At 71.2% G+C, this 15,108-nt stretch overlaps 3 protein-coding genes across 18 annotated transcripts in view; all 3 read left to right on the plus strand.

Moving 5' to 3' along the window:
* Nucleotides 1-45: 45 nt before the first annotated feature.
* On the plus strand, nucleotides 46-8,304 carry MAF1 (MAF1 homolog, negative regulator of RNA polymerase III). 2 transcript variants are annotated; one of them, XM_083826369.1, is made up of 8 exons: nucleotides 46-376; nucleotides 3,059-3,203; nucleotides 4,450-4,578; nucleotides 4,688-4,853; nucleotides 5,306-5,427; nucleotides 5,961-6,080; nucleotides 6,595-6,714; nucleotides 6,825-8,304. In XM_083826369.1, exons 2-8 carry the CDS (start codon nucleotides 3,121-3,123, stop codon nucleotides 6,844-6,846), a joined length of 762 nt encoding a protein of 253 aa, XP_083682495.1. In that variant the 5' UTR covers nucleotides 46-376; nucleotides 3,059-3,120; the 3' UTR covers nucleotides 6,847-8,304. The 2 variants fall into 2 exon arrangements, with proteins under 2 accessions (XP_083682495.1, XP_083682496.1); XM_083826370.1 differs by having other exon boundaries at nucleotides 71-376; nucleotides 3,056-3,203.
* A 1,516-nt stretch (nucleotides 8,305-9,820) lies between these two features.
* Nucleotides 9,821-12,650, plus strand: HGH1 (HGH1 homolog). Its single transcript, XM_083826368.1, has 6 exons — nucleotides 9,821-10,344; nucleotides 10,418-10,518; nucleotides 11,566-11,664; nucleotides 11,747-11,838; nucleotides 12,001-12,123; nucleotides 12,239-12,650. Exons 1-6 carry the CDS (start codon nucleotides 9,836-9,838, stop codon nucleotides 12,410-12,412), a joined length of 1,098 nt encoding a protein of 365 aa, XP_083682494.1. The 5' UTR covers nucleotides 9,821-9,835; the 3' UTR covers nucleotides 12,413-12,650.
* A 152-nt stretch (nucleotides 12,651-12,802) lies between these two features.
* MROH1 (maestro heat like repeat family member 1) overlaps nucleotides 12,803-15,108 on the plus strand; it is a 48,860-nt gene continuing 46,554 nt past the window's right edge. For 8 of the 15 annotated variants that reach the window (XM_083826348.1, XM_083826361.1, XM_083826362.1 and 5 more), the window contains exon 1: nucleotides 13,543-13,696. In XM_083826348.1, coding sequence (XP_083682474.1) covers nucleotides 13,675-13,696 — 22 coding nt within the window. In that variant the 5' untranslated portion in view covers nucleotides 13,543-13,674. Of the gene's footprint in view, nucleotides 12,948-13,396; nucleotides 13,697-15,108 lie in introns of those variants that run through there. The other 7 variants (XM_083826359.1, XM_083826360.1, XM_083826354.1 and 4 more) reach the window with 4 other exon arrangements.

Consider the following 15,108-nt stretch of genomic DNA (forward strand, 5'->3'; position numbering starts at 1 on the left):
AGGGCCGCCCTCCAATGGGGAGCGGAGAGCTGCCGGGCGCCGCTCGGGGCGGGCGGCGGCGGGCGGGGCCTGGCCGCTTGTTGTCGTCCGGTGCCGGGGGAGGCGGGCGGTCGGTCGGTTGCTGCGCGCTCGCTCGCTCGTTCGCCCGCCCGGGGTCGCGAAGGTCTCGCTCAGCCGCTCGCTGCGTCCCGAGCGCTCGGGGACATGTCGAGGTGGGCGGGGGCCCGGCGGGCCGGCGCGAGACGGCGGACGGCGGCCGAGGCCCGCGGGCCCTCCTCGAGCTTTCCCCGGAGACGCCTCCCCTTACGGGCGCCCCGAGCCTGAAGGAGCCACCGCCGCGAGAAGGCCCCGCCGGCACCGAGACCGGGAGGCGCCGGTAAGTCCGCTCCCAGCGCTTCACCTCGCGGCGCCCCGCCGGGACTACATCTCCCGGCGCGCCTTGCGGCGCCGTGCGGCGGCGCGGGGCACCATGGGAGTTGTAGTCCGCGCGGGGCAGGCCGGGACGGCTGCGGGCAGGGCCCGGGGCGGGGGGGCTCAGGGCGGCCACCGGGGGGGTCGGGGGGAGGCCTCTTGTCACCGGTAACCGGCGGGGGGGAACGGCCTCGGGGGGTGCTGGGGGGAAGCGAGGAGACGTTTGTGGTCAGAAAGGCGTTGGGATGGGTTGTACGGGTTTGGGGGGGCACTGGGGGTAGGGGGTGGGGGGGCTGGGGGATGCCGGGGGGGCTGGGGGATGCCGGGGGGGCTGGGGGATGCCGGGGGGGCTGGGGGATGCCGGGGGGCTTTTCCAGCCCCAACGGTTCCATTATTCCCAGGCACGGTGCTTGGGGCCGCCCCCCCCATTGGGTCCCACTCCCCAGCTCTGACATGGGGGCACCGGTTTGGGGGGGGCACCGGTGTGGGGGCACCGACACGGGCACGTCTCCACCACGTAGCCCCCGGCGGCCCCGGGACGCGCCGCGAGCCCCGTGACACCCGAAACCTCCCGACCGAGGCTCTGCTTTCCATCAAGCCCGGTTTAAAATTAGCTCCGCTCAGCTGCTGGGGCCTTCTCCTGCCTCCTCCTGCCCGTGGGGCTGGCACCGTCCCTGCCGCCTGGCACCCTGCTCCCCTTGGCCGAGCACGGCCCCTGCACCCCCCCCGCTGCAGCCGCCGGCTCCTGCCCCGTGCAGAAACGTGGCCGAGCACCCGACATCCCTCTCCTGCTGCTGGGCGCCCCCAGCACCGCCTGAGCACCGCCGCCTTTCTGCCACGGCTTCGTGTTGGTCCCATCCCCGGCGCTTTGTGGTGCGGGGCGGTTGCTGAGGGGTGCCGGAGCCCTGTCCCCACGCAGTGCCTGTCCTTGCAGCGCGCCCTGCGTGCCTGGAGAGCGTCAGGCGTCGTGCAGAAAGCCCCGGTCTGGCCCTTCTCTCAGGTTCTTGCCTGCCCGTGCCGGCAGGTTTAGCTTGGAAGAAGAAGCTCTTTGCAGCAGCCTGTGGTGCGGTGCTGGCGTTCTGCTGCCCGGTGGCGGTGGGGCCCGCGGGTCGCCCCTGGGACAGGGGCTGTTGTCTGCCCCGTTGTGTTCGTGGCAGCTCGAGGCTCAGAGCTCAGCTTCCCCCTCGGCGGGCGCTGGCTGTCCTCGAGGCGAGCAGCTCCTCACCGGCAGCTGCGGGGGGGCGAGCTCTGCTCAACTTCCTCATTGCCGTCCCCACGGCCCGACTGTGCGACGTGCCACCCGTGTCACCCGTGCTGCCACCCGCCGTGCTCTGCGGGCTCCTGGAGGAGCCGGGCGTACCCAAAGGCTCAGGGCTGGGGCACGGCCCCCCGGGCAAACCGCTCGGCTTCCTTCCGAGATGAACGAAACTGAAACCTTTGTCCCGAGGTCTTGAGAGTCCCTCCCGTGAGCTCGCCTCTCCAGATTCTCCGTGCCCGAGAGCTCCTCCGAAAGGGCGGGCGGGAGCTCCGCGTGGGTCCCCTCGCTCAGAGCCCGTCCCGCAGAACCCCTGCGCCTGGCCTCGGCCCGGCCCGGCCTCCCGCCGCCCGTTCCCCCTCCGCACCCCGTGGAGCTCAGCCGCGGTGGCGGTGCCCGAAGCGCCATCGGCTCGTGGTTGTGGAGGAGCGCCCGTGCCTGGAGCGGCGGCGGGTCTGGGTTGTGCTCATTGCTGTGCTTATTGCTGTGCTCATTGCTGTGCTCCGTGCTGCCCGCCTCTGAGCGCTGGGGAGGACGTCGGGGCGCGATGCTGCCCCGGCTCCGGTCCCGTATCCCCATCCCTGGGGGCTATTGGTCGCTCTGCAGCCGCTGCTCGGTGCTGGGGGGCCGCCGGGCCTCTCTCCGCAGCCTGCAGTGCCCGAGGGGAGCCCTGTGCCGATTTTCCCAGCGCCGGGGGGGCTTCGCCAGCACGGCTCAGGCCGCCCCGCTCGGCGCTGTGGTGCCACAAGCGCAGCACGCGGCCTCAGGTGAGGTCAGCACGGCTGGGGGAGGCCGGAGCCGCGCGGCCGCTTCCCCGAGGCTGGCGTCCGCCCCTCGGCCTGTTTACGAGTTCTCCTCTTACAGCCCGGCGCCGCGAGGGGCCCGTGCTGGGGGAGCCGGGCTCTGCCGGCCCCGCGGGGCACCGGCCCCCGGAGCGTGGCTCTCCTCCCGCCAGCCTCTGCGAGCACCGCGTCCTTCTGCCGCGTCCCAGCACCGCTTTGAGGGAAAATCCAGGCCGGCCAAAACGGGCCGGTGACCTTCACGTGTGAGCAGGGGAGCCTGGCAGCTGGCCGGCGCGCGCGGAGCCGCCACTCTGGGTGACGGGAGCTCGGCCCCGACACGGTCGAGGTGGGCGCCGCGGTGCTGCAGCCGAAGCGGCGGCGGGAGAAAAATCTCAGTGATTTTCTTCAGGGCGGCGACAGCAGCAGTGCAGGGGCAGAGCGGGGCCCGTCAGGGCTGCTACAGCCCGCTCCTCCTGCTCCTGCAAGTGTCCTGCTGCCGGACCGTGCCCTGCCTGCCGCTGGCGCGCACCGGGCGGCCACAGCGCGGCCGTGCCGCGCGTCCTGCGCTTGGGCTCCCGCTGCCCGGGCTGACAGTCCCTCTCCTCAGCAGGATACGCACACGTCGCTGCCGCTGCCGCACGGGGAATCGCTGCCGAGCCGGACGCAGAGACAATGAAGCTGCTGGAGAACTCAAGTTTTGAAGCAATAAACTCCCAGCTGACGGTGGAGACTGGAGATGCTCACATCATCGGCAGGTGGGTGCCGTCCGACGCCGGCTTTCCCCCTGGGGGCCGAACTCCAGCGCAGGAACTCCGACAGCGCCCTTGCTGCTTCCTTCTGGGGGCTGCGAGGGCGGGCAGGGCTCCGGCCCCGTGCTCCCCGCCAGCCCCCCGCAGGCCTGTGGGGCGCCGGCTGCAGGCACCGTGCCAGGCGTGGGCGCGGCGGGGCGAGCGCTGGGGCGTTGGGGCTCAAAGTCTGGCTCGCCGGCGGGGCAGGGAGTCGTTGTGAATGCGGTTATTACGGAATGAGGAACAGTTGAGATGCTTTTATACAGAGTAAGTAAGTAAAGGTCGTCAGGTCGTGCCCGCGCACCTTGGTGTCCGCCCCTTCCCTGAGGGGACGCTCCCTGCACGGCTCCGCCGGGTGTTGCAGCCCCTGGAGCGGAGGGCGGGGGGCGGCGCGCTCGGACCCCGGTCCGGGGCTTTGGGGAGCTTCTGCCGGTGGTGGCCTGGTGGAGGGGTCACCCAGCAGCCTGAGGGGCTTCAAAATCCGGAAGAACTTTGTTTGAAGCTCTCATTTAACGCTGATAGCGACGCCTGGCCCGGTGTTGGGCTGCCCGGCCGGCGGGGCTGTCCTGTCCCCAGCCTCGCTGGGGCGCCGGGGGCTGGATCAGCACGGCCGGTCCCTGCGGGGGACCCTGAGCTTTTCTGTCCGGTTCCTGTCCTCGGGCCGAAGCTGGGCGGTGGGACCCACCAGCGCCTTGCGGCTCCACCCGAGGGCTCCTTGGGGCTTCTCTGCTCCCCAGCCGCACTCGGCAGCGTCAGGGCTGGCGGCAGCGAGAGCTCCTTCTGCCGGGCAGGAGCCGGGCCTCGGCCAGCCACGGGCACTTCTGGTCCTGGCCGCAGGGTCCTGGCCGCAGGGCCCCCGCTCAGGCTCCCCCCCAGCACCCCGTTTCTCGGGGCCGTGCTTTGGGCAGGGCAGCGCAGCGCCGGGCGCGCTTTCTGCCTCCATCTGGGAGCCGTCCGTGCCCTCGGTGAGGTGGGGCTGCACGTGGGAGCTGCTGGTGCCCGCGTGGGCCGCGCGCCTCCACCCACCCCCCCCTACGTGGGCCGAGACCCAAACGGCGCGGGGAAGGCCGCTCGTGGGGACCGGAGCCTCCTGTCCCCGCGCTCCCGGCTCCTCTCGGGCCCTCTGTCGGACCGGAGCTGCTGCGGGCCCGGTCCCGGTGCCACCGGGGCGGCTGGCCGGGCCGCCCTCACGCCTGGCGCGGCGTCCCCACAGGATCGAGAGCTACTCCTGCAAGATGGCCGGCGACGACAAGCACATGTTCAAGCAGTTCTGCCAGGAGGGCCAGCCCCACGTGCTGGAGGCGCTGTCGCCCCCGCAGACCACGGGGATCAGCCCCAGCAGGTACGGCGGGACCGCGGCGGGGCCTCTGCCTGCGGGCAGGGGTCGGGGCTCGGCGGCGTGGGCCGCGCCGTGCCGGCGACGCCGCTGACCTCGCTGTTCCGCACCTCAGGCTCAGCAAAAGTCAGAGCGGCGACGAGGAGGGGCCGCTGAGCGACAAGTGCAGCCGCAAGACCCTCTTCTACCTGATAGCAACGCTCAACGAGTCCTTCCGCCCCGACTACGACTTCAGCGCTGCCAAGAGCCACGAGTTCAGCCGGGAGCCCAGCCTCAACTGGGTGCGTGCGCAGAGCCGCGGGGCAGAGCCGGGGGCAGCACAGAGCTGGGGGCACCCGGTCCTGGGGGGCTGCTGCTGATGCTCCTGGGGCTCTGCGGCAGCATCCCCATCCCTCGCAGGGTCGTGGGGCGTCCTCTCTGCCTGCGCAGGTTCACCCTGTGTCCAGAGAGGCGTCGAGTAAGGGAGAGGCGTTCGGCAGGGAGAGAATTGGACAGCCTGTGCCCTGCGGGCGCTCTGAGGGGTTTGGCCTCTCCCTGTTGCTCCCCTGCTGCCCATCTTCCTGCTCCTGCCCCTGAATCCACGCAGCCACCTCTGGGCACCTTCCTTCTCCCCTGTGGGTGCCCGGGAGAGGGGGAGCTGAGCCCGGGGAGCGCGGGCTGGGGACTGCACCGGGGGCGTGGGGAGGGCGGGCAGCGGGTCCCTGCTCCTCTCACAGCCCCGCTCTGTGTCTAGGTGGTGAACGCTGTCAACTGCAGCCTCTTCTCTGCAGTTCGTGAGGATTTCAACGCCCTGAAGCCGCACCTGTGGGATGCTGTGGATGAGGAGATCTGCCTTTCGGAGTGTGACATCTACAGGTAACGGGACGGGCCTTCACCCTGCGGCCCGGATCGTGGCCCCTTCCTGCTCGCTGTGGCCTGGAGAGGGGCAGTTAGGTTTCGATAAAAGGTGACGTTTCGGTGTGCCCACCCTTGTGAAAGGGCCAGAGCAGGGCCCACCGTTGTTCTCTGGCTCCCTGCTCTGTGACCACGGACGGGAGCTGCTGCTGCCGTCCCCATCCTGTGCCCTGGAAATGGGCACTGCAGGCAGCGAGCTGCCCCCCGAGCTGCCCCCCGAGCTGCCCCCCGAGCTGCCCCCCCGAAGCTGCCCCCCGGCCTCCTTCCAAACACCGCCCGGGGGCAGCTCCTGCTCTGCCGCGCTGTGTGCGCAGCCTGCACCTACTGACACCAACTCGCGCCGCTCCCTGCCCGCCTGTCCCTCCTGGGGGCTGCTCTGGGCTTGCCCCCTTCCCAGTTTCCATCCTCCAGACGCGCACCAGGGGCCGGGACGGGGCTGGTTCTGGGGCAGGGTCCGGCACAGTGTTTCTCACAGCCTCCGCTTGGTGTTGCAGCTACAACCCAGACCTGGATTCAGACCCCTTTGGAGAAGACGGGAGCCTCTGGTCCTTCAACTACTTCTTTTACAACAAGAGGCTGAAGAGGATTGTCTTTTTTACCTGCCGTTCCATCAGGTCAGGCCCCATGACATCAGCCAAGTCACCCTAAACGAGTCGCTTTGCCCGTTTGCACGCCGCGTCCCCGCCGGGGAGGAAACTTTGGCCCCCGCTGGCCCCCGAGCCGAACGCAGTCGATAAGCGCTCGGGAGCTGCCCCCCGCCTGCCCTGGCACACCGAGCAGGCGGTGCCGCCGAGCGCAGCCGCTCCTCCCGGCCTCCCGAGAGCCATGCCACCGCCCGAGCCCGCTGCAGACACCGACCGGGAGCCGTGGTCCCTGGGGAAGGGGTGGCCCTTCGGCAGGCCGCTGCTTGTGGAGGGGCGTGCTCGGGGGCAGCGACACCTCGGGGGCGGCTGCCTGCGCCCCCCGGGGGCTGTGGTTGGATGCAGAGGCGATCCTGCCGGCAGCAGGCAGGACTCAGCAGGGACCCGAGCCCGCTGGAGACTGGAGCAGGGATCCCTCCTGCGGACACACCGCTGCAGAGCGCGGCGCCGGCCGGGCGCTCACGTTACGCTGCCCTTCTCTCTCCAGCGGGTACGCGTACACACGCCCGGAGGCTGGAAACGAGCTGGATATGGATCTCGGGGAGGAGGACACGGAGGGGAGCAGGGATGGCCACGACGCCGAGAGCGGCAGCATCGAGGAGGACAGGTGCGTGCGGCCGGCACTCGGGGCTGACCGCCCGGCGGTGCGGCAGCGCTGCTCCCAGCACCCTGCCCTGCTGCTGTCCCGGGCAGTAACGGCCGCGTGCTCGCCCACAGGTTGCAGGTTATCTGCATGTGAGTGCCCGGAGCTGCTCCAAGGTGCCTCCGGCCCTGCCTCACCCCACCCGCGCCCGGCGGCCCCCAGCTCCCCGCCCTGCCCCGCGCCGCAGCGCCGCCCTGCCCACCGTACACTGGAGTGCCCGGGCACCTCGGAGCACAAGGAACTGAAAGCAGCTGCGGCTTCCCGGCCGGAGGCACGTCCTCGCTCTGGGTGCTGCCGGTCGACGTCCCCTCGGGGTCTCTGGACAGCCGTGCGGGGCTCCGAGAAGCTTTGCTGCACTTTATCGCTGATCTCATTGGCTGCACTGACCTGCAAACTCCTCGTGGCTCTGAAGCCGGGCTGGACTTTCCTCGAGCACTTTTTCTCTTCACTGATTGTGATGCAGCGAGCGCCGTCCGTCCCCAGCACCAGCAGCAGCGGAGGGGGCAGGCGGAGCCTCCTCGCGCAGAGCTCCGTGAACTGTCCTCAGCTCCTTCCCCAAGGAGGCGTCCGTTCGTTTCAAAGAGGTTTGCTTTGCTCTCGCCCTCACGTAGTGTTTTTCTCCGTTTTGTTTTTTGTTTGTTAATCCTTGCTGGGAGGTACCAGCTTCCCGCGCTGGTCCTGAGCGACTGCGCCCTGCAGGCAGCTCCCACGATGCCGCCCCGCGGGTGAAAGCTGGACTGGGCCGCCTCATCCCGCACCCCTCGTGGCTTTGGCTGTTTGTGTTTTACACCGCAGATGGCTCTTAGTGGCGGCGGAGCTGGAGCAGGGCCAGAGCCCCGTGCTGGCAGCGGCCTCGGCGCTGGGGCCGCAGAGTTTATTTTTGTACTTGGGGCACGCGGCGGGAGCGGCACGCTGCTGCCTCCTGCTCGCGCTTCTGCAGCCTCACGTCCGCCCCCTTTTCCCCCAGCCCCTCAGCCCTGCGGGGGCTCCCAGCATTTTGGGGGCCTCGCAGCCCCCCCGGTGTCCGGCAGGGGGAAGCCGTCTCAGCCTGCCCCAGGAACTGAGCACAGCGAGGGGCTGGCTGGGCAGTGGGAGCAGGGAGGCAGGCAGGGATAGGCACCGTGCGCCGTCCTGGTGCTGAGCGTGCAGCTGCGGGGCCTCGCTGTGACTTCGGGCGCTGGTTTCTGAGCCAGAGCTCGGTCCCTCCTCCGGCGCTCGGCCCCGCTGCTGCCCTGGGGTGGGTTTGCCTTCATCTGCGGCCGGGCGCGCTGCCCACCCTTCCCACCGCAGCTCAGGATGGAAAACTGGCAGGAGGTGACGAGGGGGAGCTGGCTGTGGGGCGGCCACGGGACCCCCTCTCTGCACGCCCATGGACTCCCAGCACGGCCCCTGCCGCGGGGGTGCAGGACTTGGCCCCGTCCCCCCCTCTTCCATCGTTCGCCCCTCTGCGCACGCTGCTGCAGCTGCCTTCCCCGTCTCACCCCATCAGGGAAATCTGACTTTACAGCATAGCAATGTATCATTACACCAATAAAGTTTTTCTGTGTTTCACCACCTTTTCTTCCAGGGCCTCCGTGCTGGGGGGAGCCCGTCCTGCTGTGGGGGTGGCACCGCAGGGGACGGGGACATGCAGGCGGCTGCGGTCCCACGGGGGGCTGCTGGGGCTCTGGGTTCTCCCCGCGTCCCTGCTGCTGCTCCCCGAGGACACGGGTGCCTCTCTGCCCTGCAGGGACCCTGGGACGAGCCTCGGGAGCTGCCTGGCGCTGTGGTGACTGCTGGTGGCTGTCCCCAGAGTGCCACACGTCCCCTGTCACAGCATCACAGGCGCTCCGTCCCCATACGGCCCTGGTGGGTCCCAGCTGTGCTGCCAGCTGGCGCCTCTTCCTGAGCACGTCTTTGCTTTCCCAGGGCTGTGCTCAGGAGTTCGGATGGACTGCCGTCAGGCTGCCTGCGCGGCAGTTCCCCACGTTGTGCTCCCTGCCCCCCTATAGCGTTACCGCAGTTCTTACCCCCCTGTAGCACCCGTACGGTCACCGCAGGACCGAGCAGTCCGGGGGGTTGCTGATAATCAGTTGTGGTTCCCAGTGCACGCAGCTGCTCGCCCTGCCGCTCCGTGGGATGGGGAGCGAATTGGGTGGGTAATAGTGGGAAAAAAACAGGCGTTGGGCTAAGGACAGGGCAGGAGGTGAAGCAAGCCAGCAAAGCAGCCGCTCGCTGCCTCCCTTCGGCAGGCAGGCGTTGTTCAGGCGCCTGCGGGACAGCGGGGCTCGTCGCACGTAACCGTGACTTGGGAAGGCAAACAGCATCGCTCCAAACATCTCCCCGGTCCCTCCTGTCCCCCGTTCTCATGCTGAGCGTGACGGCGAGCGGTACGAGGCGTCCTTTGGGTCACTTGGGGCCGGCTGTGCTGGCCGTGCCCCCTGACGGCTGCGGGGGCAGCCTGAGGACCGGGGAAGTCCCTGACCGCGAGCCGTGCCCAGCCCAACGCACGGTGCGCTATCAGCGGTCGTTAGGCCGCAAATGCAAAACGCAGCGCCACAGGAGGTACTAGGAGGAAAACTACCTCTGTCCAGCCGAACCCGCTGCACCACCCCGCACCCTGCAGAGAGCAGCGTGAACTCGGAGTTAGCGGATCCTGCTAACTGGGGGAAAATAAAAGTGACTGCTGCTTTGGCACCCTGCCAGCAGCGCTCTGGGAGCCTACAGCATTTTGCTGCTGCCGGACACCCGCTGCTGCCGCCCCACACCTTGCTGGGATGCTGTGCCCCGGGGAGGGGGGAGGTGACACCGGGGTCGCCCGGCCTACGGGGGGCACGGCCGCAGCCGTGGGGAGCCGGGATCTGACGCCCAGGGACACCGAGGCCCGGTGCCGCTGCTCCCCCCCCGGTGGCCGCACAGGGCCCCGGCGGGCCCCGAACTACATCTCCCAGCTGCCCTCTCCCGCCGGCCCCGCCCCCTCGCCGCCTCCTCCGCAGTCTATTGGCTCTTCCGCCGCGCGGGTCCCACCCTCTTCCCCCTCATTGGCCGCGCGGCCCGCCCGTCTCGGCGGTTGCCGGGGGTGGCGCGGCCGCCATTTTGTGCGGGCATGGCGGAGGCGCTGTCGGAGCTGGCGGCGCTGCTGGGCCCGGCGGCGGGCACGGGGCCGGCGGCGGCGGCGGCGCGGGCGGGGGCGGCGGAGGCGGCGCTGTCGCTGTCGGGCTCCGCCGAGGGCCGGCGGCTGCTGGCGGCGCACCCCGCGGCGCTGGCGGCGCTGCTGGAGCTGGCGGCGGGGCCGTGCCCGGCGGCGGGCGGCGCGGCGCGGCGCTGCCTGGTGAACGTGGCGGCCGAGGCGGCGGCCCGCGGCCCGCTGCTGGCGGCGCTGCCCGCGCTGCTGGGCCTGCTGCCGGCCGGGCCGGCCTGCGGGGCGCTCGCCAACCTGTGCCGGGAGCCCGGCGGGGCGCGGCGGGTGCTGCGGGGCCTCCGCGAGCGCGGCTGCGGGCTGGAGCCGCTGCTGCGGCCGCTGGGCGAGCCCCGGCCGCCGGCGGAGCTCGGGCCGCTGCTCTGCAACCTCAGCCAGGTGCCCGAGGGGCGCCGAGCCCTCCTGGACCGCTCCCGGTGCGGCGGGGGGCGGCGGGGGGGCGCCGGGGCTCGGCGGTGCCCGGCGCTCGCTGACCCCGCGCCCCCGCAGGTGCTCGGTGCAGCGGCTGCTGCCCTTCACGCGGTACCGGGACTCGGCCGCCCACCGGCGGGGCATCGTGGGCGCGCTCCGGAACTGCTGCTTCGAGCACGGTGAGGGCGCTGCCACGGGCCCGGTGCTGCCACGGCCTGCGGCTCCCGTCTGCTGTCAGCCGGGGGCAGGCAGGGACCGAGCTGGCCCCAGGAGCGGCCGCAAAGCCCGGCTGCAGCACACGGAGCCCTCAGGGGGGTCCCGGGGCCGGAGCAGCTCCGCCGTGGGGCCGGCTGAGGGCTGGGGGTGCTGGGCCTGGGCAGAAGGCTCCGGGGTCACCTCCCGGTGGGCTGCCGTGCCCAAGGGGGCCGCAGGAGAGCCGGGGGGGGCCCTTTGTGGGGACGGGAGTGACCAAGGGGGTGGCACCCTGCCCGTGGCGGGGGTGGAATTAAATGGTCTTTAAGGTCCCTCCTAACCCAAGCCTTCCTACGACTGTGACAGGACGGGGCTGACGGCTTTAAGCTAAAAGAGGGGGGTTAGAGGAGACATAGGGAAGAAATCTTCCGTGCCGGGAATGGTGGGGCCCTGGCCCAGGCTGCCCAGAGGAGCTGGGGGTCCCCAGCCCGGGCAGCGTTACCGTCGGGCCGGACGGGGCTGGGGGCAGCCTGAGGGGGTGGGAGATGGCCCTGCCCGTGGCTGGGGCTGGACGGGGTGCTCTGTGAGGGGCCCTCAGACCCAACCCGCTCCGCGGTTCTGCACGGCAGCCGCGTGGTGCTGCGCTGCGGATTGGTGACCGAGGCAGTGCTGTAACACACCCGCGTCCAGCTGAGCAGCGCCCGCACAGCACCCAGCTCCGCTCCGTTTCTCATGCTGCCCCTGCAGTGAGGAGGCCGGGGTGGGACAGAGCAGGGACGGCTGCCCCCGGTGACCAGACAGATGTCCCATACCCGCGGCATCGTGCTCAGCAGTGAAACTAGGGGGGGCAACAGCGAGCTGCCGGGTGATTTCATTGCTTAGTTTTTCCTACTTTCCTTTACCTACCAAGCTGTATCGTGGCCCACAAGTTCTTTTCCCCCTGTCCTGCTGGGGGGTTGAGCTGCTGGCCGGGGGCAGACACAGGGCCCTGCGCTGGCTGCTGGCGGCTGCCCCTGAGCCCCGGCTGTTCCTAGAGTACCACGAGTGGCTGCTGGGCGACGAGGTCGACATCCTGCCCTTCCTGCTCCTGCCTCTCGCGGGCCCCGAGGAGTTCCCCGAGGATGAGATGGAAAGTAAGCAGGGGTCGGAGCCGGAGGTGGGCTGGGGGCAGGGGGCTGCCGGCCGCGCACCCCCCTGAGGCTGCCTCTCCCCCAGGGCTGCCCGTGGACCTGCAGTACCTGCCGCCGGACAAGCAGCGGGAGGAAGAGCCCGACATCCGCAAGATGCTGCTGGAAGCCATCATGCTGGTGGGTGCCCGTCACCGCGGGGCTGAGGACAGGAGCCACGCGCAGGCTCTGCTGGGAGTGGAATGGAGGCGTCAAGCCCCGGCACGCTGCCTCCTGCGGCAGCCCCCCAGCAGAGCCCCGCGCCTGCTCCCTGCTCACGCCGCGGCCTCGTTTCCTTGGCAGCTCACAGCCACGAAGGCCGGCCGGCACACCGTCAGGGAGAAGGGCACCTATCTGGTCCTGCGGGAGCTGCACCGCTGGGAGCGGGAGCCCGACGTGCTGGCTGCCTGCGAGAAGCTCATTCAGGTGGGGACGGGGACCTGGCGCTCCCCTGCCTGGGGGTGCCAGACGGTCCCGGGGTGCTGTGGGGAGGGCACTGGGGGTCCTGCAGGCTGCGGCACCTCCCTGACCTTTGGAAAAGGTGCTGATCGGGGACGAGCCCGGCCCGGGGATGGAGAACCTGCTGGAGGTGAGCATCCCTGAGGATGTGGAGCAGCAGCTGCAGCGCCTGGACCGGGAGGAGGAGGAGCGGTGGCAGCGGGAGCGGGAGGAGCGGCGTGAGGCACAGGAGCAGCACGAGGAGCCGTCGCGGTGACGGGGACGCTGTGCTCAGCCCTCCCCTTGCGGACAGGACCCCCCAGGACCGCAGCCCCCCGGGGCGCCCCAGGACTGCAGCCCCCAGCCCCCTGCTGCCGGGGAGGGGGCGTTGGGGTGCTGCCGGCTGGGCTCCCCTTGCTCAGGGCACCCCGTGCAGCTCGGCTGGGGCTGGGCAGGGCCCCCCCCGTGAAATAAAGAGGTCAATAAGGAGGTGTCCGGCCCGGACCCGCCGTGCCCCCCCGCCTCCTGCCCGCTCCTTCGGGGCTGGGGCTGATCGTCGTCCCCTCGTCCCCCCGCCACGTGCCCCGCCCGCACGTGTCCCCGCCCCCCGCCCACGTGACCCGCGCGGGGGCGGGGCCGGGCGGTTCGTCCTCCCCTATAGGTGCGCGGCACCGCCCCGGTCACACGCGACCGCAGCCGTCACGTGCGGGGCGGGAGTGGGCGGGGCCTCGAGGGGGGCGGGGCGAAGCACCCGGAAGCGGCGCCGGTGGCCGAGCGGCCCGGGCAGGTCCCGACCCGGGCCCGGTGCGGCGGTGAGCGGGGGGGGGGGCGCGAGGGGGCACCGGGGGGCGGGCCGGGGTAGGGGGGAGCCGAGCCGAGCCGAGCCCGGCTCTGCTGTCCCGGGACTGGGACTGGGGCTGGGCAGCCTCGGGGGGTCTCGCGCAGGGGATCGGGGGCTGGGGGTGGGAAGGGGGGGGGGGGGACGGGACGGTGCTCGGTGGGGGCGCGCGGTTGAGGGGTCCCCGTCCCGGTCCCGGTCCCCGTCCCGGTCCCCGTCCCCGTCCCCCTCGAGCCCCCGGGACCTCACAGCGGGGCCCGGCCCCCCCGGTCCCGGCGCGGGGGGAGCGGCGTCGGGTGGGGGAGGAGTCCCGGGGGCTCGCGGGCCGCCCGTCCCGGTGTCGGTATGCCTGACCCGCGATGTCCGACCCGCTGTCGCGGTACCCGCCCCGCCGAGTGACGCCCGTCCCGCTCCCGTTCGCAGGGCGCGGAGGAGCCGAGCCCCGGCCTCCCTCGGGACGCGGCGGGGCCCATGGCCAACGGGGCCGCGCCGCCCGGCCGCGTTTCGGAAGCAGAGGCCGGGCCGGGGGCCGCGCCCCCGCCTGCCCCGAGGGCCCTCGGGCTGCTGCCGACCGCGGGCGGCCCGCCCCGGGCCGGAGAGGGCGGCCGCCGGTAACCATAGGGTCCGCGGGGGGAGCCGGCGTGGACACGGAGGGAGCCGCGAGCTGCCTGCGGCCGCTGGGCGAGCTGAGGACGCGCAGCATGATGGAGTCCCGCATCAAGCGTGAGTACGGCGAGGCAGCGACCCTGGGCAGCCGGCCCCGTGCCGGCCCCCCTGCTCCGGGCCCTCGGGGAGCCTCACCGGGAGGCTGAGCCCCCAGCGCCCGGCTCTGCCCCCGCTGCCCGCGGCGGAGCCCCCGGCCCAGCCCGAGCCCCGGGGGGACGCGGGTGCCAGGACGGAGCCGCTCTGTGCACGGCGATTCCCTGCCCTAGAAACTGCTCTCGGCCTCGTCTCTGCTGGAAGCTGCACGAGCTGGAGCAGTCTTCAAACGTTGCAGCGGGTGTAAAGCCTCGTGCGTTTCCCAAATTAATCCCGGGCAGCTTTGAAATGAATCTCGCTTTTATTGATGCAATAAAGAATTTCCCGGTTTAATTAACCCACGGGGAAGGACTGGGAACAGGATTACCCGCAGCAGCAGCAGCAGCAGCACCGGGTCACGTTGGCTTTAGTGCCCCTGCGAGGCTGGGGGCAGGCGCTGCCTCCCCCAACGTGGGGGGTTTGTGCCTCCCCCTGGATTAGGGCACGGCTGGGGTACGGGCTGGGTGTGATCGCAGGGGGTTGTGTGACAGCACGAGGCAGCGTGAGCACGAGCAGCTCCTCCCGGCCTGGGAGCCCCGATAGCAGTACCAGGGCAGGCGCGGTGTCGGGGGCAGCGGTGACCTCCTGGTGCCACGCTTGGTGGTAGCCCCCGGAGCTTCCCGGCAGCGGCAGCTCCGCCGGGCCGGCAGCCTCATGGGTGCCTGCCGGTGGGAGATCCCTCGTCTGCTCCAGACACGGGTGCCCCACGCACGAGGGGGCCATCGGGCAGTGGGAGCCGGTGCCACGGGGCGGGCAGGGGTCCGCGCCCCTCTCCTCGCAGCCGTCACCGTCCAGAGGCGGCAGAAGGCTGGCGTCGGTGAGAGCCACGGCCTGCCTGGGCTGCGACGGGCTCCAAGCGGAGCGTTTGTAGGCAGCCTGCTCTAAAACTAATTAGCCTTATTATGACAATGGCTCTAATGAGAAATGCCCTGCTCTATAATAACAATTAGCCTCTTGGAGCACAGTCTCTGCCTGGTGCGTGCTAATGAGCAGCCCCGGTCTGTAGTCGCAAAGCGATACAAAGCCGCCGTCAGCAGGGCCGCCGGGTCGGGGGTTTTCCCTCCGCCCGGTGCCAGACTGGCCTTTGGGGCAGCGCTCTGCATGGGGACGCCGAGGCCTCGGGCTGCCCCGCGTGCCGCCGAGGGCATCCTGCACGGGAGCCACACGACGCTCTGGGGCCAGGACCAATTTCCATGCCCAGTAGTTCCCTGAGCAGCTCTGGCCGCCTTCGTCTGCGCTCCTGTTCCCTGGCGGCTGTGATCGGGGTGAGAGTATCTGGGAGGGCTCTGGGCGTTAGCGGTTCCTCACGGGTGCAGCAGATCATCCTCGCAGGGCCT

This window comes from Anser anser (assembly GCF_964211835.1).
Source record: "Anser anser genome assembly, chromosome: 2".
NCBI lineage: Eukaryota > Metazoa > Chordata > Aves > Anseriformes > Anatidae > Anser > Anser anser.

What these genes read in the sequence shown, in the direction of transcription:
- MAF1 (XM_083826369.1), top strand. Translation starts at nt 3,121, where the DNA reads ATGAAGCTGCTGGAGAACTCAAGTTTTGAAGCAATAAACTCCCAGCTG. An exon ending in GATGCTCACATCATCGGCAG is followed by an intron (nt 3,204 to 4,449) that starts GTGGGTGCCGTC and finishes GCGTCCCCACAG; the next exon opens with GATCGAGAGCTACTCCTGCA. An exon ending in ACGGGGATCAGCCCCAGCAG is followed by an intron (nt 4,579 to 4,687) that starts GTACGGCGGGAC and finishes TCCGCACCTCAG; the next exon opens with GCTCAGCAAAAGTCAGAGCG.
- HGH1 (XM_083826368.1), top strand. Translation starts at nt 9,836, where the DNA reads ATGGCGGAGGCGCTGTCGGAGCTGGCGGCGCTGCTGGGCCCGGCGGCG. An exon ending in CCCCGAGGATGAGATGGAAA is followed by an intron (nt 11,665 to 11,746) that starts GTAAGCAGGGGT and finishes CCTCTCCCCCAG; the next exon opens with GGCTGCCCGTGGACCTGCAG. An exon ending in TGCTGGAAGCCATCATGCTG is followed by an intron (nt 11,839 to 12,000) that starts GTGGGTGCCCGT and finishes TTTCCTTGGCAG; the next exon opens with CTCACAGCCACGAAGGCCGG.